Source organism: Carcharodon carcharias, chromosome 20 (assembly GCF_017639515.1).
Source record: "Carcharodon carcharias isolate sCarCar2 chromosome 20, sCarCar2.pri, whole genome shotgun sequence".
Classification (NCBI taxonomy): domain Eukaryota; kingdom Metazoa; phylum Chordata; class Chondrichthyes; order Lamniformes; family Lamnidae; genus Carcharodon; species Carcharodon carcharias.
This window is the reverse complement of record NC_054486.1, coordinates 64,801,790-64,825,470: the sequence shown is the minus strand read 5'-3', so window position 1 is coordinate 64,825,470 and position 23,681 is coordinate 64,801,790. Positions and strand designations below refer to the sequence as shown.

The window sequence follows — 23,681 nt, the reverse complement described above, 5'->3', positions numbered from 1 at the left end:
ATTTTCATTTCCAATACACTGCCAAACTCCAACCTTGCATGAGCTCACTTGCTGCCGAAACCCTCATTTTTGCCACTGTGACCTCTCAACTTGACTACTTCAATGCACTTGTGGCTGGCCTCCCACATTCCACCCTCTATAAAATTCCAGCCATCTACTCGTGTCTTTACTTGTGCTGTCCTGTTCACCCACTACCGCTGTGCTTGCTGACCAATGCTGGCATCCAGTCAAGCAATGTCACGATTTTAAAATTCTCATCTTCATTACCAATCCATGGCCTCACACCTTCCCATTTCTGTAAATCTCCTCAAATTCCACAACTTTCCAAGATGTCTGCACTCCTCTAACTTTGGCCTCTTGAGCATCCCAGATTTTAGTTACTCAACCATTGATGGCTGTGCCCTCAGCTGTCAAGGCCCTAACCTCTGGAGTCCCCTCCCTACACCTCTCCTCTTTCCTCCTTTAAGATGCTCCTTAAAACATATCTTTTTAAACCAAGCCTTTGGTCATCTGCCCTAATAGGGTTGGTGTCAAAATGTACTTTACAATGCTCCTGTGAAGCACCTTGGGGCATTTTATCATGTCAAGGGTGCTATATAAACACAAGTTGTTGATATTTGGAATTTAAACAAGGCAACACATCAGTTATGATCATTTTTAAACAAGACAACTGGCCATGTATTAGGGAAGTAATAGGAAAGGCCTATGGTAAGGATAAGACAATACAATCCACTAAGCTTCAGAGTCGAGTTAGCCCTTGGAATACAAGCCATGGTATAAATAACGACAGTGACCCTTTCCAACTCCTTGAGATATACCATTAATAAACGTTTAAGACCAGAATTTTGTAAATCTAAATGCTACAAGACATCGATTAGTATTTTACAAATTCTTTACGTTGGTGGGTTGGGAATCTCTGAACCCATTTATCCAACATTTACCATCGGACATGAAACCACTGAACGACAAACAAAATTCTTGAAATGAGCGCTCTCGTGATTTGCACGAACATACAGGGAATTTTACCCTTTCCTGGTGAAGTTCAGCATAATTCAGACCCTGGCTGGCAGCAGTCCAGCAGAAAGGAAAACGGGGGTTTGGCTTAACATTGTGAAATTTTCTCTCACCACCGCCAGTGCATCAATCGGTCTAAACTAGAACCCATACAAGGCATCGGTGCAACCGCTGTGTCGACAACATTCATGCGTGATTTATTATTTTTTTTGTGTGTTTGGGATTGGCAAAAGTGAGGACACACCCACTAAAATCAGGACTTACCCAATTTCTCCACCAGCTTCAGCATCACTCCACCTATGTGCACTTCTCCGGTCACTCGGAGGGAAACATCGCGGCTCAGGTCGGTCACAAGAACATTGAGTTCCCACGTCCCATCAGCGTAACAGCCATCCGGCATCCGAATACCGTCCAAAGCCATTTTTATTTTTTTACCCGGGGTGGGGAAGCGGTGAAAGAGTTAAGCGAGCTGGTTAAAAAAAAAATAATTAAACAATAGTCAGGGCAAGCTCATGATCGGCTATTGGAATAAACGAATAATGTCATTCAGTTCCCCACCCGTGCAACATATGGTGACAGCACAGCAAGACGTGAAGTAAAATAGATCTTGCAACCAATGTAGATTAAACACAGATCACAGGAGTCAAAGATAATCGAATTGAAGGTCTTTGCACGTACAAACTAACTGCAAGGAGTGGGCTTTCCACTGCGATACATTTTCCGTTATAGGGCTTCAAATTACTGTTTGATTCTCGGCAGTACTGCAAACCTGTTGAAATCGTTTTTTTTTAAATGTAAAGTTACACATTCTCGAGAACAAAATGAGGCTTCACAATGTTTGTGATCTTACTGCTAATCCAGCGTGTGATTACAAACTGCACTTCAAAAAAAATTGGGGGTGGGGGTGGAGGAGGGGGGGGGGGTTGCGGGAAGGAGCTGATTTATGATTTTGCGGATCACAATCTTGAAACGGGTTTTTAAAAACCCTTCGGTATAAACAAGCAGCGGAGGGGAAAAGGGCTTCGAATACAATGAAAACCTTGGGCGTCTTTAAACGCGCTTTCCGTTTTTTTTACAAACCATCCTCAGCGCGAAGCCCATCGTGTCAGACCCCTCCCCGTCTGTCACTGCATCCAGATGGTTAAGGAGACCGCTTCACTGCAAATTCACCCCCACCAAAAAAAATCTCCCCCCCCCCTCCTCCCCTCCCCCTTCACTGCCCGACCAGAGTCCCCGAAGCTGAATGGAGGCTGAGTCAAAGTCACCGAGTGTGGCCCAGAAGATCTAACATTTTTTTTTTGGGGGGGGGGGGGGTTGCTCGGTAGCAACAGTTATTCCAGGATAAATAATGCCAAGATGCAGAAATAAAATTACCTCAGAGAATCCACTGGAAGTAATGTTGGCGGTAGCCCAGCAATGGGAAGAGAGGGAGAGATACAATTTAACAGTTTTCCCCACAGTGTAGGCGCAGGAAAAGAAGTGTCCGAACTGCCGGCTCTTCGCTTCCCTGCTGGACGTTTAATGGAGTCAATCCTGGGTTTTCTCTCTCTCTCTCTCTCTCTGCTGGACTTCAAACACGTCACTCGGACTGGCCTCAAAGTTCAATCTCAGCAGCTCCAGCTCACAGCTGCCTGTCCATGGCTGCGCTCGAGCCCGTCCCAAACTCACCGTCTCTCCCCCCTGTCTGTCTCTGTCTGTGTGTCTGCCTCCACCCAGTCCCGCTTCCACCCCACTCCAGCTCTGCTCTCTCGCTCCCACCGGGATCCCTTCACTCCCAACAATGAAGCCGAGCCTCCGCTGCCTTTTATGGAAATGAGAAGAAGCAGCGCCGCACATCCGGGCCTCGAGCTCCAGGGATATTATATGCACACACAGGACGGTATTCCCGTTAGCATTTGTGTGCCTGCAAACTTCAGTGGAAATGCACCCTCAGCTGTTAGGTTTCACCTTAAAAAGTCTACTTTTACCCTTCCGTTTTAGTTTTCCGAAAGCGCAATCTCCAGCTCATCATTTGTCACAATTACCATACCCAGCTTTTAGAGTTTATATACATTGTAATGCAGGCATTTTTCTGGAAGGGATTGAGCCTAGGCGGGTTTAATTTTGTTTAAACGGGCAGATCTGTGGGCCCATCTGATCACAGAAATACAGCTTTATGAAGGTCTGCATGCTTAACAACTTTCATTTATATAGCGCCTTTATCATGGTAAACCATCACGGGAGCATCGCCAAACGCAATTTAAAACCATGCCACTTAAGGAGAGAGTAAAAGTGGCTCAGTCAAAGAGGTAATCTTTGAGGAGTGAGAGGTAGCGAGGTTTAAGGAGGGAGTTTTAAAGCTTAAGGTCTAGGCAGTTGAAGGCATAGCCACCAATAGTGGAGCAATTAAAATCGGGGATACTCAACAGACCAGAATTAGAGGGGCGCAAAGATTCCAGAATATTGTAGGGTTGGGGGACATTAGAGAGACAGGATGGTGTGACGCCATGGGGAGATTTGAAAATAAAGTTTAATTTAAAAGGAGTGGCAGAAAAAGTTGGAAATAGAGTTGAAAGTAGGCACAATGAAAGCAGAAATAGTTGAGCTATTGGCTCAACATTTAAACATTGAGGAAGGAAAAGGTAATCCAGATAAGGCACAGGTTGAGTTAGCCACGATTCAGTTGCTAATGAAGCAACTCAAATTGGAAAGAGATAGAAAAAAGCAAAAATTTGAATTTGAAAAAGAAGAAATGAAAAAAACTTAAGCTCGAAACAGAGGACAAAGAAAGAGAAAGGAAATTGTGAAAACTTGAATTAGAATTTCAAAGAGAGTGGGAAGCTAAGACATTTGAATTGGACAGAGAAAGACTTTGATTATGTAATCAGGGAATGAGAGGGAAATTTGATGAAGGGTCAATTTTAACTCCTAATTTTGATATGTCATAGGGATATTCACCTAGTGCCTAGATTCAGTGAGGAAAGAAACGAGGTTTTTTTTATCAATTGAGAACATTGCTGCAAAGTTACAATGGCCACAAGAAATTTGGACAAAGTGTTTTGTAGGAAAAGCATTGGAAGTTTATCTGACTCTTTCTGACAATCAGTCTGCAGATTATGACATAGTTAAGATTGTTGTGCTCAATGTGTGTGGGCTAGTTCCAGAAACTTATAGACATAAGTTTAGAAACTTGATGAGACATAATCAGACTTTAGTGGAATATGCTAGAGAAATAATATAGGTCAATGAAGTTAGAGCAAGATTTTGAAAACCTTGGCGAGATGTTGTTAGTGGAGGAAATCAATATCAGTATTCCTTTAGGGATCAAATCCCATCTGGAAGGCTGTAAAGTTTCAAATATCAGGAAGGCAGCAGTTTTAACTTATTTTTATGACTTATCTAACAAATACCTGGGTGACAACAAACCTTTGTTTGCAAACCAATATAAGAAGCTGCAGAGATCAGAGATCTGACAGTGAACATAACATTAATTACGATGAGGATGGTAGAACTGAAAAGACATATTCTCAGAGTAATGAAAGAGAAAGTGTAGGAGATAAAAATGATTCAAGGAGAATAATATATTCTTATTGTTATAAAACCAGACATGTAGCTGTTTTGAACAAAAACAGAATTACCTGGAAAAACTCAGCAGGTCTGGCAGCATCGGCGGAGAAGAAAAGAGTTGACGTTTCGAGTCCTCATGACCCTTCGACAGAACTTGAGTTCGAGTCCAAGAAAGAGTTCGTAGGAGGGAAATGGAGAGCAACGAAGGTGAGCAAGACAACAGAGAGATACGGAAATCTTGTCGCAGAGAGGAACAGAACTTCTTCAAGGAGGTAGGCATTTCTTGAAGAGCAGTGGCAGTCAATTAAACACAGAGATAAAAACAAAAAAACTGCGGATGCTGGAAATCCAAAACAAAAACAGAATTACCTGGAAAAACTCAGCAGGTCTGGCAGCATCGGCGGAGAAGAAAAGAGTTGACGTTTTGAGTCCTCATGACCCTTCGACAGAACTTGAGTTCGAGTCCAAGAAAGAGTAGGTAGCTGTTTTGAGTGTGTCCAGTGTTTGTCCGGAGAATGCTGTGCCAGTAGATGGAGCTGGTGACAAAGCAATACTATTTAATGTATTTACAGTGGATGTAAATTGGAGCATAAAAGATTACGGGAGTTTTATATTTGAGGGTGAAGCAACTCCATTTTTCTACCGTATGATAACTATCCTTTGGGATACAGATTTGGCACATAGCTTGATGTTGTCAAAAGATGTGATTTTTTCGACAGAGAGTTCACCAAATAAAAGAGTATTGGTGTAGGCTATTGATAGAAATTGTTTACCTGTTCCATTGTGTAGAGTGAATTTAAACTGTGCCTTAGTCAATGGTTCTGTTATTGTTGGAGTAGTGTCTGAATTGCCTATTGGTAATATTGATTTCATACTATGAAACGACTTCTCAGGGGATAAGGTGTTGCCAGCTCCTGGGATGGGAGGCAGGTCTACTGAAATTGACAATGTACTCAAAGAATCAGGCTCTAATTGTAATCCTGCTATTGAAAGAACTGTTTCAACTCAAGATACAGATGTAATGACCCCATTAATGAACTCAGAAGAACATATACTTGCCTTTGAATCTGTTGTGAAAGACAAGAGCTTGACTCAAGGGTGCCTAAAGAGTCAAAAGTTCAAACTTTTAACATGGAAGAGACAATAACCCCTCAGATTGACCACAAGGAGTTAAAATCAAATGCAAACAAACTGACTCTGCTTTGAACTTGCCTGTAGACTCTAAGTCATAGGAGTCAGAACTGAATAAGGCAGCAGGGTTCCAGGCGAATGAACACACAAGGAAGGACAGTACGGTAAACCAGAATAATTTGAATCTGGCGAATACAATTATTTTAAAACTACGAAGGCATATTAAAGCTTTGGAAAAAAAAACTGAAACTTCAGACGGATTAAGCCGTTGTTCTTGTAAAGGAGTTCGAAGCTATAAGGAAACTCGCTAAAGAAAGAGTACCAAGATTTCTTGACTAATCATCAATATGACTCTAATGAACTTCTGAAAGCAGGGAAATCTTAATCCTGTGTGTAAACCTGGGAAAGATTTCTCAAAGGTTTGTTTGGCTGAGTATTTCTTTTTTGACCTGGACCTTAATGAATCTACAGCCATGAAAGAAAATGAAGATCAGAAGTTAAAATCTGAACAGGGTTATCCAAAGACTGAGTTAAAAAGTCAACACTGATTTTGAAGAAGAGCCAAAGGAAATACAGAATCCAGAGGGTAAAAAGCATTGTGACAAAATTTCTTTTGAGTCCACAATTGATACCAGCAGGTATTCAAAACCCAGAGGGGCTATCAGAAATCAGCAATATTGTCTTGACAAAGTTTCCCAGACAGAGTCAATTGTGCCATCTTTTAACCAAGGACATGAAAACAAAATGGACTTTAATCATCATGAGAAAGGAGCTACTAGCAAAAAAACCACTTTCCCACCATTTGAGAGGAAGGACTTTTAAGAACCGCTGTAAGAAGAACTTTAACACTTAAAAGCAGTGGCAGACATTTAAGGGGATATTTTGGAATACTCAGAATAAGTATATTCCTACTATAAAGAGAAATTCTAAAGGGAGGACTCACCATCTGTGATGAACTAAAGAAGCTAGGGAAAGCATCATACTTAAGGAAAAAGCATATAACTCCACAAAGATGAGTGGCAGGTCAGATGATTGGTCAGAATATAAAGAACGGCAGAGAATTTCTAAAAGGTTAATCAGGGGAAAGAAATTAGAGTATGAGAAGAAACTAGCCAGAAATGTAAAAACAGATGGCAAGAGTTTCTACTGCATTTAAACAGGAAAAGAGTAGGTAAGGTGATTGTTGGTCCTCTAGAGAGTGAGAATGGGGCATTAATAGTAGATAATAAGGAAATGGGGAATGAAATGAACAAATATTTTGCTTCAAATAAAAACAAAAAAACTGCGGATGCTGGAAATCCAAAACAAAAACAGAATTACCTGGAAAAACTCAGCAGGTCTGGCAGCATCGGCGGAGAAGAAAAGAGTTGACGTTTCGAGTCCTCATGACCCTTCGACAGAACTTGAGTTCGAGTCCAGGAAAGAGCTGAAATATAAGCTGGTTTAAGGTGTGTGTGTGGGGGGCGGAGAGATAAAGAGACAGAGAGGTGGAGGGGGTTGGTGTGGTTGCAGGGACAAACAAGCAGTGATAGAAGCAGATCATCAAAAGATGTCAACGACAATAGTACAATAGAACACATAGGTGTTAAAGTTAAAGTTGGTGATATTATCTAAACGAATGTGCTAATTAAGAATGGATGGTAGGGCACTCAAGGTATAGCTCTAGTGGGTTTTTTTTATTTATTTTTTTTTATATAATGGAAATAGGTGGGAAAAGGAAAATCTTTATAATTTATTGGGAAAAAAAAAAGAAGGGGGAAACAGAAAGGGGGTGGGGATGGGGGAGGGAGCTCACGACCTAAAGTTGTTGAATTCAATATTCAGTCCGGAAGGCTGTAAAGTCCCTAGTCGGAAGATGAGGTGTTGTTCCTCCAGTTTGCGTTGGGCTTCACTGGAACAATGCAGCAAGCCAAGGACAGACATGTGGGCAAGAGAGCAGGGTGGAGTGTTAAAATGGCAAGCGACAGGGAGGTTTGGGTCATTCTTGCGGACAGACCGCAGGTGTTCTGCAAAGCGGTCGCCCAGTTTACGTTTGGTCTCTCCAATGTAGAGGAGACCACATTGGGAACAACGAATGCAGTAGACTAAGTTGGGGGAAATGCAAGTGAAATGCTGCTTCACTTGAAAGGAGTGTTTGGGTCCTTGGACGGTGAGGAGAGAGGAAGTGAAGGGGCAGGTGTTGCATCTTTTGCGTGGGCATTGGAGAGACCAAACGTAAACTGGGCGACCGCTTTGCAGAACACCTGCGGTCTGTCCGCAAGAATGACCCAAACCTCCCTGTCGCTTGCCATTTTAACACTCCGCCCTGCTCTCTTGCCCACATGTCTGTCCTTGGCTTGCTGCATTGTTCCAGTGAAGCCCAACGCAAACTGGAGGAACAACACCTCATCTTCCGACTAGGGACTTTACAGCCTTCCGGACTGAATATTGAATTCAACAACTTTAGGTCGTGAGCTCCCTCCCCCATCCCCACCCCCTTTCTGTTTCCCCCTTCTTTTTTTTTTCCCAATAAATTATAAAGATTTTCCTTTTCCCACCTATTTCCATTATATAAAAAAAAATAAATAAAAAAAAACCCACTAGAGCTATACCTTGAGTGCCCTACCATCCATTCTTAATTAGGACATTCGTTTAGATAATATCACCAACTTTAACTTTAACACCTATGTGTTCTATTGTACTATTGTCGTTGACATCTTTTGATGATCTGCTTCTATCACTGCTTGTTTGTCCCTACAACCACACCAACCCCCTCCACCTCTCTGTCTCTCTATCTCTCCGCCCCCCACACACACACCTTAAACCAGCTTATATTTCAGCTCTTTCCTGGACTCGAACTCAAGTTCTGTCGAAGGGTCATGAGGACTCGAAACGTCAAATATTTTGCTTCTGTCTTTACCGTAGAGGATACAAAAAACGTTCCAGTAATAGTAATAGAGAGGAACTTGGTGAAATGATAACCACTAGGGAAGTGGTACTGAGCAAACTGATGGAGCTGCGGGCTGACAAGTCTCCGGGTCCCGAAAGACTACATCCTAGGGTCTTAAAAGAGGTAGCTAGATCATTGAAGAGGTTATTGCTGAGCACTTTGAAAAACCCAAGGGGCAGAATTTTGCCCTTGTCTTGGTGGGGGCAGGCAGGGGTGGTCGGGAAGCCGACCGCTGCATGCTGTCAGCACGGCACCATGATTTTACGCTGGCGGGCCAATTAAGGTCCGCCCAATCTGAAAGAGGGCTGGGCAAACTCCGAGAAGGGGCGGGCGGGAGCGGGGGTATGATATACGCTGGGTCTAGTGGCCACCCAGCGGCTGATTCAAAAACGGCCCGGGCAGCCCCTGGAAGGCTGCCACAGAAGGATGCTGAAGTGAAGATGGATTCCAGTGTGGTTGGACATGGCAGGTGGGAGGGCAGGGTCGGCAGGGCTGTTGGCCCCGCGTTCCTCCAATGAGTGCCTCGCTGCCCTGTCCCCAGAAACGGGAGGAGGAGGCCCCAGCACCTCACCAAAAAGGCCTGGGAGGAGGCGACATCCTGGGTCAGCAGCCATGACATGGTGAGGCAACATGGGTGCAGTGCCGGAAGCACTTCAACAATCTGCTGTGATCGGGAAGGTGAGTACCGTGTTAGCATGGGTCAGTGTGCAGAACAGTTAAGGGTTGGCCACTCGCTGCGCCCGCCCCCCCCTCCAACCCCCACCGTGGTCCTGAGGATGTTGCCAGAGCTGGCCAATAGGGTGAGTACTGCTGCATGGACTGAGTGCCTTGCAGTTTAGGGGCTATGAATCGGTTGAGCCCTGCCAGGTGTTCCTCAGCTGGGGTTGGCCAGGCTGCAATGGTGATGCAGTTACAGAGTGAACTAATCAATGCTCCTTTATCCTTTCAGGAGAAGACATCCCATAACAATATTGAGAGGTCGCAGACTGGTGGGGGATCCCCACAACTCCTAATCCTAATGCGCTATGAGCAGGAGGCACTGGAGCTTGAGAGTTGCAATGCATCTTGGTCAACCGACCACAGCGAGGTTGGGATGCCAGACGAAGGTAAGAGTGTCGTGCACTGAGGTGAGAATGTCTGCTATTACAACCATTGTAATATTGTCTCCATATTGATGTGAGCCTGGAAACTGGAGTCCCCATTGATAATTGAAAGATGAGGGCACCATGATGCAGATATCTGTTGGCTTGTCAGGGTGCCTGGCATGCACAGTGACAGTGTCATGACTTAAACTAATGACATGTCCTTCTTCTCCCTTTTAGGCTCACCAGGAGGCGCTCACCATGAGGAGCCTGAAGACCCACCCCTGACCCCAGAGGATGACCATGCTCAGCACGCACCTGGGTCACACCCTCTCTGTCAAGCAGGCACCAGCGCAGATACCAGCACCTTGGTGGGCATAAGATCACCATCTGGTATCTCGATGCACTTTGGTGAGGGCACTTCACACTTGCTTGAGATGCAGGTGGAGGCAGAGTGTGCCCAGGGCACTGGCAGTTAGGGAACTGCTGGAGACCAGGACAATGCTCAGTCGATGGCTGGTGATCAGCCTCTGGAGTCATCAATTAGGCAGCAGATGCTGGAAGTTCAGCGGGGTGTGTGGGAGGATCTGGAGGAAATACATGAGGAAATGCGCAGCGTGGTGTCTGTTGTGGAGGAGTCCCTGCGGAGCATGACTACTGCGTTGACCCTTATGGCCAAGCGCAGTGCCTCCTCCATGGAGAGAGTGGTGACTCTCATGGAGAGGCGACTCTGGGGACACAATCAGGGGTCCCTGGGGATGCAGTCAGACCTGCAAGCCCTCACACCGGTAATGAACTCAGCTGGTCAGTATCAGTGTGGGAGGTGAATGGGGCACCCAGTATCCCAGCTAGGTGCCCGGCCATCAATGGTGAGCTGGGAGCTCCAAAGCAACCTCACGTTGGCGCACAAGCTGCCTGTCATCTCTGTGGGCTCCAGATGACACCAGCAGCTCCTCCACCCCTCTGCCAGTGACCGCGGCATCTGATGAGGCTGCAGCGACTGGGGAGATGCTAGCTGTGGCACTGGCCGTTCCTTCCCAGAAGTGGCCATCACAGGCTCCATGGGCTAGAGGATGACCGCCAAGGTCATCAAGGCCAACAAGGCAGCAGAGTCAGCAGTGTCAGTGAGGGGGGAGTACCCAGACGTAGCCCCCGCAAACCTAAATGTAAAACACTTTAAGCAGAAGATGACCTTATCATGGGTGATATTTTGTTCCCCCATTTTGCTTTAACTTTTTTAATGGTGTGATTAAGAACACTGATTTATGTTTATTTCAGCTGTATTTCAAATGCACAATTAAATGAGATTTTATTTTGTGCTATTGGCCTCAGTATGCCTCATTTGTCTTGTATGTGTAATATAAGCCATTATGTAATGATCAATGTGTGTCTCCTAAAACTTTATTGCACACGCACAGAGTGTACATTGGTGGCCAAGGAAATGGTCCTTTCAGGTATCGCGTATGGAGCCTGTGGCCCTGGCATGTGGTGGTGGTTCTTATTTGGTAGGCTAGCTGAAGGAATGTTGGATCAAAGTGTCCCAGGTGTCTCTGCCTCCCTGGCCATTACCCACTTCTGCGTCCATGCTCTCAGTGTTCTCCTCACTGTGTTTGTCTTTGGACTCATTACTGGGGTCATCATCTGTGGCCTGCACAGCTGCGTCAACATCCTCTTCCTCCACTTGGTCCCCCCTTGCCAGTGCCAGATTATGCAGAGCGCAGCATGCAACCACTATCAGTGACACATGCTCTGGGGGGTATTGCAATGTGCTCCTGAATGGTCCAGGCATCAGAAGTGCATCTTGAAGTTCTCTCTACCACCGCCCAAGTGGGGCATGGCTCCTGTGGTACTGCTGCTCGGCCTCTGTTCTTGGGTGGTGGAGCGGTGTCATGAGCCACTTTTCAGGGGATAGCCCTTGTCACCCAGCAGCCAACCATCCAGTCTGGCTGGAGCACTGAATAGCCCTGGCACCTGGGAGTGTCTCAGGATAAAAGCATCATGGGAGCTGCCAGGATACCTTGCACAGACATGCAGAATCTGCATTTTGTGATCACACACTATCTGCACGTTCATGGAGTGGAATCCCTTCCTGTTGACAAAGGCACCCGGCTGACCCGCTGGCACTGTGATGGCAACATGTGTGCAGTTGATGGCACCCTGGACCCGGAGGAATCCAGCAATTGATGCAAAGCCTCTGGCTCGCTCAGCCAGGCAGGCCTCGTTCGGCATTGCACCTCAGACATATTGAGGCAGCTGCATCGCCGCCTGTAAATCCTGGCAGCAGGATAGCGTTGTCTTCTGTGACCCCTTCCTCCTTGGACTGCCAGTTAGCCCTACTGCCCTTGTGCCTGCGCCTCTCTTCCCACAGGTCGGTCCCCAGAAAGCTGCATCAGGACACCTGGCCTCCTCTCCCTTCCAAGCCTCACTTCCTCCATAGAGGAAGACCACCAGCGGAGACCACAATCCCCATTGCCAGGGTTACAGAAGGCTATCTGATACCTGGAAGAGTCCACATGGTCTGAATCCTCTGTGGGCCTGGAAGACACCAATGTGTCCTGAAATGAAGCCTAGAAATGCTCAGAATGCAGTTCTGAAGCGAGATGATGCTGTCCAGTTCTTAAAATTAACCAGCAGCACACGATCTCCAAAACTCCTCACTACTCACATTGACAATGCTGCTAACCCTTCTTATTCCGCCCATGGATGAGCTTTTGCAAATTTTGGCCTGTCGGCCTGCCTATTTTGCCTTTGCGACAGCCGAAAATTCACATGGGCTACGGAAACTCGGAGGCAATTGGTGCGTCAAGGGCCTTAACTGGCCTCTTAGTTAATGGTGGGTGTGCCTCGGTCTCCCTTGTGTGCCCACCTAGCAAAATATCATGACAGTGTCCGTTGACATTGGCACGCCCGGTCGATGTCAACGTGCGTCATTTCACACTCGAGCAGGTTGGGTTCGTGTTCGCCCGCCGAGCGAAAATTCTGCCCATGGTAATTGGCGCGAGTCAGCATGGTTTTGTGAAAGGTAAATTATTTTTCACTAATTTATTAGAGTTCTTTGAAGGAGTAACATGTGCTGTGGATAAAGGAAGCCTGTCGACATTCTGTACTTGGATTTCCAGAAGGCATTTGATAAGGTGCCACATCAAAGGTTATTGCAGAAACTAAAAGCTCATAGTATAGGGGTAACATATTAGCCTGGATAGAAGATTGGCTGGCTGGCTGGCAGAAAACAGAGAGTATACATAAGTGGGTCTTTGTCTGCTTGGCAGGATGTGACGAGTGGTGTCCCGCAGGGGTCTGTGCTGTGGCCTCAACTTTTTACAATTTACATCAATGACTTAGATGAGAGGAGTGAAGGCACGGTAGCTAAATTTGCAGATGACTCAAAGATAGGTAGGAAAACATATTGTGTAGAAAATATCAGGAGTTTGCAGAAAGATATAGATAGGGTGAGTCTGTGGGCAAATATCTGTGGGAAGATGTGAAGTTGTTCACTTTGGCAGGAAGAATAAAAAAGCAGAGTATTACTTAAACAGAGAAGTCACAAAAAAATTAGCATGCAGGTACAGCACGTGATCACATGATCATGGAATGCTATCCTTTATAATGACAGGAATTGAACATAAAAGTAAGGATGTTATACTTCAGTTGTACAGGGCATTGGTGAGACTACATCTTAAATACTGTGTGCAGTTTTGGTCTCCTTTAAGGAAGGATGTAAATGCATTGGAAGCCATTCAGAGGAGGTTTACTAGATTGATACTTGGAATGAGTGGGTTGTCTTAGGAGGATAGGTTAGACAGACTTGTTTCCACTGGAGTTTAGAAGAGTGAGGGGTTACTCCATTGAAGTATATAAGATCCTGAATGGTTTTGACAAGGTGGACGTGGAAAGAATATCTCCTCTTGTGGGTGAGTCCAGAACTAGGAGGCACTGTTTTAAAATTAGGGGTTGCCCTTACGGGACAGAGATGAGGGGAAATTTTTTCTCTGAGGGTTTTGCAACTTTGGAACTCTGCCTCAGAAGGCAGTAAGTGCAGGGTCACTGAATATTTTTAAGGCGGAGGTAGATAGATTCTTGTTAGACAACAGAATCAAAGTTTACCTGGGGTAAATGGGAACGTGGAACTCAAACACAAACAGGTCAGTCATGATCTTATTGAATGGTGGAGGAGGCTCAAGCAGCCGAATGGCCTACTCCTCCTACTTCATATGTTTGTATAATTGCTACATGTATTTGACTGATGCAGATTAAACATTGTGAAGCTATTATGATGGACTGTTTACTGGATGTGTCAGCATGGGGAGAAAATGTTACTTGTACTATGTGTAATGAATAAGTTTGTTGTTAAAGTGCATAGCATGTTATAAGTTGTTATATTTTGGGTGCTGATGATGAAAACACATAACTATGGTGATGAGTTGGAGGGGGAAGTGTTACAATTGTGAAGTTTATAAGATTACTATAACTTGGGACAGTATCTTTAAATTTAAGGTAATTGAAGAGAGTCTTGTGACCTGTTCTGCAGTCTGCCTGACAGTAAGCCTGGGCTGTTTGATTGTTAGAGATCAAGAGAGGGCCCAATTGTTTTACTGAGAAGGTACAAAAAGGTGCCCATGAAATCAAGGGATCATTTGACCCTAGCAAAATCAATAGGAGTCCAGGAGAAAACTCTCCACTGGTTGGATTCATACCGAGCACAAAGGGAGATGGTTGTGGTTGTTAGAAATTAATCATTTCAGTCCCAGACATTGCTCAAGGACTTTCTCAGCATAGTGTCCTAGGCCCAACCATCTTCAGCTGCTTCATCAATGACTTTCCTCCATCATAAGGTCAGAAGTGGGGATGTTTGCTGACGATTGCACAATGTTCAGCACCATTTACGACTCCTCAGATGCTGAAGTAGTCCATGTCCAAATGTAGAAAGATCTGGACAATATTCAGGCTTGGACTGATAAGTGGCAAATGACATTTGTGCCACACAATGCCAAGCAATGACCATCTATAACAAGAATGAATCTAACCATCTCACGTTGACATTCAATAGCATTATGATCCCTGCATTATCAACATCATGAAAGGTTACCATTGACTAGAAACTGAACTGAACCAGCCTTAAAAATACTCTGGCTGCAAGAGCAGGCCAGAGGCTGGGAATTCTGTGGCAAGTAACTCACCACCTTACTCCCCAAAGCTTGTCAACCATCTACAAAGCACAAGTCAGGAGTGTGATGGAATACTGTCCACTTGACGGGATCAGTGCAGCTGCAACAACTCTCAAAAAGCCCGACACGACATGGACAAGGCAGCCCATGCACCACCTTCAACATTCACTCCCTCCACCACTGAGGCAGAGTGGCAGTAGTGTGTACAAGATGCACAACAGCAACTCATCAAGGATCCTCTGACAGCACCTTCCAAACCCACGACCTCTACCACCTAGGAGGACAAGGGCAGCAGGTGCATGGGAACACCACTGTCTGCAAATTCTCCTCCAAGCTACACACCATCCTTGCTTGGAACTATATTGCTGTTCCTGCACTGTCGCTAGAACTTCCTTCCTAACAGCACTGTGGGTGCACCTATACCACAGTCCCTCAGTCCTGTGATTTGCACATCCTGCGCTATGTGGGAAATCCTAGATGCTCCTGGCAGTCTGGATGACCATGTGTGCAGGAGGTACCTCCAACTGGAGCAACTCGATCTCCAGGTTTTGGAGCTTGAGTGGCAGCTGGGGACACCACGATGTATTCACAAGACTGAGAGGCTTGTGGATAGTACTTTTCAGGACGTGGTCACCCTGCAGCTTAAGGAAGTGCAAGCAGAGAGGGAATGGGTGACTACCAGACAGAAGATGGGGATCAGGCTGGTAGACAGGGTCTCTCCCAAGTGCATCTCACTCGCAAACCATAAGAAAGTGGTGAGAGTGATGGTTCCTCTGTGGTGACCAACCAGAGCCAAGGCCATGGAACTGTGGGTGGTCCAGCTGGTCGGGGGGAAGAAGTTTGGAAAGGCAATAGTGATAGGGGATTCGTTAGTGAGGGGAGTAGACAGACAATTATGTAGCCGCACTCATGACTCCAGGATGGTATGTTGCCTCCCGGGTGCCAGGTTCAAGGATGTCATGGAACGGCTGCAGGGCATTCTGAAGGGGGAGGGTGAACAGCCAGAGATTGTGGTCCATGTTGGGACCAATGACATAGGAAGAAAGAGAAATGAGGTCCTGCAAGCAGACTTTAGGGAGTTAGGTAGGAAATTCAAAAGCAGGACTTCAAAGGTAGTAATCTCCAGATTACTCCTGGTGCCATGCAGTAGTAAATATAGGAACAGAAGGATAAAGGTGAATGCGTGGCTGGAGAGATGGTGCAGGAGGGAGGGCTTTAGATTCCTGGGACATTGGGACTGTTTCTGGGGGAAGTAGAACCTGTACAAGTTGGACGGGTTACATCTGGACAGGAACAGGACCAACATCCTCGCAGGGAGGTTTGTTAATGCTGTTGGGTTGGATTTAAACTAAATTGGTAGGGGTAATGGGATTCTGAAAAGTAGTTCAGAAGGGAGAGAAGCCTGAGGTGGAATTAGAAGTTAAAACACCACTAAGTGAGTCTGGAAGGCAGAGGAAACATAAGCTAGATAAGAAAGAAGTGAGTTTAGCAAGACTAAGGAATATATTTTCATGCAAGGAACTTGAGGAATAAGACAGATGAGCTGAGGGCACAGATAGGCACGTGGGCGTATGATATCATAGCTATGACCAAGATTTGGCTAAAAGAAGGGCAAAATTTGGCAGCTCAACATTCTTAGTTATAGGGTATTCAGACGAGCTAGTGAGGGGGATAAAAGAGCAGGGGGCGTTGCAATATTGATCAAGGAATCAACTATAGCAGTGAGGAGGAATGATATCCTGGAAGGATGATCAAATGAGACCATATGGGTAGAAGTAAAAAACACAGTTGGGTGTGTACTATAGGCACCCAAACAGTCAGGGAGAGATAGAGAATCAAATATGCAGTCAAATTTCAGAGAAGTGTAAGAATAATAAGGCAGTAATAGTAAGGGATTTTAACTATCCAAATATTAATTGGGATAGTTTTAGTGTGCAAGGTAGGGAGGGAGCAAAATTCTTAAGTTGCATCCTGGAGAGCTTCTTTAGCCAGTATGTAGAAAGCCCAACAAGGGAGGGGGCAGTTCTAGACCTAATATTCGTAAATGAGCCCAGGCAGGTGGAAGGCATATAAGTAGGGGAACATTTTGGAGATAGTGACCATAACTCAGTTAGATTTAGGATAGTAATGGAAAAGGATATGGTTGGACCGGGAATAAAGGTTCTAAACTGGGGAAAAGTGAATTTTACTAAGATGAGATACGTTTTGGCCTAATTGGACTGGGAGCAGCTACTTGCAGAAAAAACTGTGTCAGAGCAGTGGGAGGCATTCAAGGAGGAAATAGCAAGATTATATGTTCCCGTAAAGACAAAGTGGGGGGGAGCCAAGTCCGGAGAACCCTGGATGTCAAGGGACATAAAGGTTAGGATTAAAAAAAATAGAAGCTTATGGTAGATACTGAGGGCTCAATACAGCAGAGTCCCTAGAGAAGTATAAAAAGTGCAATGGGGACTTAAAAAGGAAATTAGGAAAGCTAAGAGAGTGCATGAGAAAGCATTAGTGGTTATAATAAAGGAAAACCCAAAGGGTTTTTTAAAATATATAAACAGCAAGAAAATAACTAGGGAAAGGGTAGGACCAACTTGGGACTATAGTGGTAATGTGTGTGTGGACCCGGAAGATGTGGGTACAGTCCTCAATGAATACTTTGCATCGATCTTCATAATGGAAAAGGATGATGCAGATATAGACATCAGGCTGGAGGACTGTGAAAAATTAGAGGAAATTAACATAGAGAGAGAGGAGGTCCTAGCGGGCTTAGCACACTCAAAAGTGGATAAATCCAGAGACCTGGATGAGATATATCCCAGACTGTTGAGAGAGGCAAAGGAGGAGATACCAGGGGCCCTGGCAGTTTTTTTCAAATCCTCTCTGACCACAAGTGAGGTGCCAGAGGACTGGAGGACTGCTAAGGTTGTCCCATTATTAAAAAAGGGAGGAAGGGATTGACCAGGAAATTACAGGCCAGTTAGTCTAACCTTGGTGGTGGTGAAGTTACTGGAAAGAATTCTGAGGGACAGAATATATCTGCACTTGGAGAGACACAGATTAATCAGGGATAGTCAGCATGGATTTGTTAAGCGAAGGTCGTGTTTGATGAATTTGATCATATTTTTTGAGGAGGTAACCAGGAGTGTTGATGAGGGGTATACATTTGATGTGGTCTACATGGATTTTAGCAAGGCTTTTGATAAGGTCCCTCATGGCAGACTGGTCAAGAAAGTAAGAGCCCAAGGGATCCAAGGCAAAGTGGCATGTTGGATCCAAAATTGGCTGAGAGGCAGGAAGCAGAGGGTGATGGTAGAGAGATGTTTCTGTGACTGGAAGTCTGCTTCCAGTGGGGTTCTGCAGGGCTTGATGCTGGGGCCCTAGCTGTTTGTGTTGTACATAAATGATTTGGACTTAAATGTAGGGGGTTTGATCAAGAAGTTCACGGGTGACACGTAAATTGGTAAGGTGGTAAATAGTGAGGAGGATAGCCATAAACTGCAGGAAGATATCAATGGATTGGTCAAGTGGGCAAAGCAATGGTAAATGGAATTCAACCTGGAAAAGTGTGAAGTCATGCACTTGGGGAGGGCTAACAAGGCAAGGAATTACACTATGAAGAGTAGGACCCTGGAAAGTACTGAAGATCAGGGGAAAGTACAGAAGATTTGGTGTGCATATCCACAGATGCTTGAGGGTAGCAGGACAGGTAGACAAGATGGTTAAGAAGGCATATGGGATACTTACCTTTATTAGCCGAGGCATCGAATACAAGAGCAGGGAGGTTATGCTGGAACTGTATAAAATGCTGGTAGGGCCACAACTGGAGTACTGTGTGCAGTTCAGGTCACCACATTATAGGAAGGATGTGATTGCACTGGAGAGGGTGCAGAGGAGATTTACCAGGATGCTGCCTGGGCTGGAGGGTCTGAGCTATGATGAAAGATTGAGTAGGGTGGGGTTGTTTTCCTTGGAGCTGCAAAGATTGAGAGAGGACCTGATAGAGGTGTATAAGATTATGAGGGGCATTGATAGGGTGGATAAGAAGGCACTTTTTCCATTAGTAGAGGGGTCAATAACTAGGGGCATAGATTTAAGTAGGAGGTGGAAGGCTAAGAGGGGAATTGAGAAGTCTTTTCACCCAGAGGGTGGTGGGAGTCTGGAACTCACTGCCTAAGGGGACGAGAGTATGAAACTCTCGTAACATTTAAGAAGTATTTAGATATTCACTTGCGTTGCCATAGACTCCAGGGTTATGGGCCAAGCGCTGGAAAATGGGTTTAGTGTTGTCAGATCTTTGTTGACCGGCGTGGACACGATGGACCAAATGGCCTCCTTCTGTGCTGTAAACACCTATGAGTTTATGGACTGCAGCGATTCAAGAAGGCTACTCATCACCAAATCCTCAAGGCACTTAGGGATGGGCAATAAATGCTGGCCAAGCCAGCAACACCCACATTCCATGAATGAATAAATTAAAGGAAAATTATATTTACGCTTGGAGACAATAGAAGCAGTCTCTTAGTACACCATGAATAGACCTTGCGTCTTCCAAAGTCCCAGAAATGTATTAAAAGTATTGTGTTATAAACAATTGTGCTTTAAATTATCCATCTACTTCTAAGCTGAAAGGGAGTTGGGATTAGAGATAGCCAATAAGCAGCTCTACCTAGATACAAGACTAATGTGTTTCATATTGCCATGGAGAAGAGTGAGGAAGCCACTTTTGAGATCAGCTTACAAATCCATGAATGTCACAGTCAGACATCTGAGAGGCAGACAGCATGAAATAGAGGTAGCCAATTCAGCACGTGAAGTGGAGAAAATGTCTACTCTATTGTTTACCACACAGAATGTGGGTGGGAGATTGCATTCAGATTGAAGATCGAATTCATGAGGATTTAAAGGAAGCTGGAAGATTCATTTAGCTTAGAGCTGGAAGGAAGGAGTCTGCAATGTAACCCTCAAAGTGAAAGTCAGTTTTGGAATTAGAAGTTAGTCTGCTGGGAAAGTGAAAAGGAAGCAAGCCATTAGGCACTGAGAATAAATTTAGACTGGTTCCAGGAGGATGAAGTGTCCAGTTAAGGGGCAGGAGGGAGGTCTTCAGATTCTTGGGCATTGGATCAATTCTGTGGCAGAAGTTACCTGTTCAAAAGGGACAGGTCGCCCCTCAACTGGATAGGGACCAATGTCATTGAGGGGAGGTTCACTAGTCTGGTTAGGGCAGATTTAAACTAAATTGGCAGAAAGGTGGGCCCCGGTATATGGAAGTAGAAAAGAGGAATATGGTGCATAAAGGAGTGAGAGTGTTGGGTGACACTAGAGAAGGAAGTAGTACTATATTAGATAGGAGCAGACTAAGAAGGGTCATGAGGAATATAAAGGCAGGTTTGGAATCCATTGACACAAACGCACGAAGTGTAGTGCACAAGGTTGGTGAAACCACAAATGTAACACTCCTATTCTAGGAAGGGGAAACATAAAGCAGAAAAATATAGGGCAGTTAGCCTAATATCCGGCATTGGCAAAATGCTGGAATCCATTATTACGTAGGTAGTGCCAGGATATTTAGAAAATCATAATACAATCAAGGAGAGTCAACATATTTTTATAAAAGGGAAATTATATTTGACAAATTTATTAGAATTCTTTGAAGACGCAACAAGAAGGGAACAAGTAGTGTATTTGGATTTCGAAAAGGCATTTGATAAGGCGCCACATAAAAGGTTACTATGTAAGATAAAAGCTCATGGTTATGTGGGTAATATATTAGATGGATAGTAGATCGGCTAATTAATGGGAAACAGAGAATTGGGATAAATAGGTCGGGTTAGCAAACTGTAACTAGTTGAGTGCCACAGGGATCAGTGCTGGGGCCACAACTTTTTAGTAACTATATTAATGACTTGGATGATGGAACCGACTGTATTGTAGCCAATTTTACTGACGATCCAAAGATAGATGGGAAAGCAAGTTGTAAGGAGGGCATAAACAGAACGATTTTTGCTGCTGGTCAGAACAGAGGTGGTTGGCCAAAAAATTTGTTCCGATGACCTGTGTGCTGGTCTGCCACCTCTGTTCCTGACCCAGGTAATTTTCATGAGGGTGGGAGGAGAGCAGGGGGAGGGTGAACTGGAGAACTCGTCTGCAGCGATGATAGAAGAGTTTGCAAACATCATCACCCAGAAGTGCCAAGTGGATGATCCATCTCGGTGTCCTCCTGAGGTCCCAGCTGTTATACTCCAGAAAGCCAGGTGTTGAAGGATAGAACTAGAACCAATCTTTACACACTTTAATAAGCATTTATTTACAGAGGTAAACATTAGAAACCTGCACCTCCTCGTCCAACAACCACAGTTCAGTCTGTTCCTCTTTATACTTCTTTTTTGATGCCCAAAATCAATTATGTGCCCTGTATGAAAGGGGCACTATTACCCAACTGTAACAAAAGCAAAAACTTTAAATGGAGCTTATTGACTCAAATTAAAATGACATCTCCGGTGTCAATAATGCACTCCAGCATGCCCGGTGCCCACTGGTCATGGAAGGCCTCAGGTATACTGGTAAACACCGTGTGCTCCCTCTCCAAGGATTACCTGGACACAGAATGTCCCTTTTTATAGTGGCACCATGAATCCCCAGTTAATACCTACCACAGCATACAATAAGAATAATTAATATACAATTAATAACCACCATCATGTAAGTCAGTCTTCAGCCAACTCTATATGATTTCAAGAAAAAGCTGAACATGTGCTGGATGCAGCAAAGGCTATGGGCCCTGATGCTGCACTCCAGAACTAGCCACCTTTCTAGATAATCTGTTCCAGTACAGCCACAACACTGGCATTTATTCAACAATGTGGAAAAATGTCCACTTATGTCCTGTCTACAAAAAGTAGGACAAATCCAATCCTTCCAATCACTGCCCCATCAGTCTACTCTCAATCATCAGTAAAGTGATGGAAGGTGTCGGGGAATGCAATCAAGTGGCACTTACACAGCAATAACCTGCTCACCAATGCTCAGATTGGATTTCACCAGGACCATTCTGCTTAAGAACTCATTAAACCTTTGTTCCAGACAAAAGAAATGAATTCCAGGGGTGAGAGCAACTGTCCTTGACATGAAGGCAGCATTTAATCGAGTCCATCAAGGAGCCCCAGCAACACTGAAAATGTTGGGGGGACCTCTCTGCTGGCTGGTGTCATATCTAGCACAAAAGAAAATGGTTGTGGTTGTTGAAAGCCAATCCTCTCAGCTCCCGGACGTCGCTGCAGAAGTTCCTCAAAGCAATGCCCTAGATCCAGCCATCTTCAGCTCCTTCATCAGTGACCTTTCGTCCATTATAAGGTCAGAAGTGGGAATATTCGCTGATGATTGCAGAGTGTTCAGCACCATTTGCAACTCCTCAAGTAATGAAGCTGTCCATGCCTGATTGTAGCAAGACCTGGATAACATTCAGGCTTGGGCTGATAAGTGGCAAGTAGCATTCACGCCACACAATTGTCAGGCAATGGCATCTTCAGCAAGAGAGAATCTAATCATCTCCCAAGACACTCAACGGCATTACCCTCACTACATCCCCCACCATCAACATAGCAAAGCTAACAAAAGCCAAAAACTTAACAGGACCTGCCACATAAATTTTCTATCTACAAGAGCGGCCACCTCCTGACCCCCTAAAGGCTCTCCACCATTTACAAGGCACAAGTAAGGAGAATACTTGTCACTTGCCTGGATGATCAGCTCAAAAAGCACTCAAGCTGTTGAATGCCATCCAGGGTAAAGCAACCCCCTTGACTGGCATCCTATCTGCCACCATAAATATTCACCCCTCCATCACTGGCATACGTTGCATATCATCTAGAAGATACAGTACAGCAACTCACTAAGCCTCCTTTGACAGCACCTTCCAAACTTGCCACCTCTCCTACCTATAAGAACAAAGACAGCTGAAGCATGAGAACACCACCATGAGCAAATTGCCCTCCAAGTCATTCGCCAAGCTGCCTTGGAACTATATTTCCTTTTCTTCACTGCTGCTGGGGCAAAACCCCTGAAATCTCTCCCTAAGTGCGGGTGTACCTACATCACATTGATCGCAGTGAATCAAGAAGGCAACTCACCACTACATTCTCAGCAACAATAAATAATGACTTTGCCTGTGATGCCCGCATCCCATGAGTGAACAAAATTTAGAGGAAGTTGCAGAGGGCAGACCAAAGTGATGAAAAGCTCTGCCATCAATGGAGGGATGAGTGGATGTTGGGGAAGGGATAGCGGTAATGGTATGGAAACGCCAAGAATAAGGAATGGAACATCCAGGAGGAGATACAAGGTTGAAGAAGATTATAGAGATGGGGTTGGGTGAGGTCATGGAGGAAGCTGTAGAGGAGAATTTTAAAATAGATGTGTTGGTGTACATTGAATCAATGGAAATCAGCAAGAATGGGGAAATAAGCCAACAGATCATAATTTGAGACAAGGTAACTGGTTGCAGTGTTTTGCAGAAGTTTGTTGTGGTTGTGGTTGGAGGATGGGAGTCAACAAGGTAGACATTGGTAGTAACATTTTCTGGAGACGATGAAGGCATGCATAAGAGTTCCAATACTCTCTACACCCTGATTTGGTCTGAGGGAAGGAAATGGAGTCAGTGGCAGCATGTGGTGGGGGCCAAAGATATTACTTTGGCTTTCTTGATGTTGAGCTGGAAGAAATGACAACCTATCTATGATTCGATGTTGGGACAGATGATAAACCTTGATAAAGTGGTCAAGAGGACTGGTGGAAAGATAGAGCTGATGTTGTCAGTATAGATGTGGA

The 23,681-nt window shown here is 44.9% G+C and overlaps 1 protein-coding gene and 1 long non-coding RNA gene across 5 annotated transcripts in view; one reads left to right on the top strand and one right to left on the bottom strand.

Moving 5' to 3' along the window:
* The window catches only part of fermt2 (FERM domain containing kindlin 2), a 132,045-nt gene extending 129,270 nt beyond the window's left edge, over nt 1-2,775 (bottom strand). For all 4 annotated transcript variants that reach the window (XM_041213802.1, XM_041213803.1, XM_041213804.1 and 1 more), the window contains exons 1-2: nt 2,389-2,775; nt 1,279-1,483 (exon numbers count right to left, since the gene is read on the bottom strand). In XM_041213802.1, coding sequence (XP_041069736.1) covers nt 1,279-1,435 — 157 coding nt within the window. In that variant the 5' untranslated portion in view covers nt 1,436-1,483; nt 2,389-2,775. The remainder of the gene's footprint in view (nt 1-1,278; nt 1,484-2,388) is intronic.
* LOC121292167 overlaps nt 1-23,681 on the top strand; it is a 73,738-nt gene that overhangs the window by 20,558 nt on the left and 29,499 nt on the right. The window lies entirely within an intron of this gene.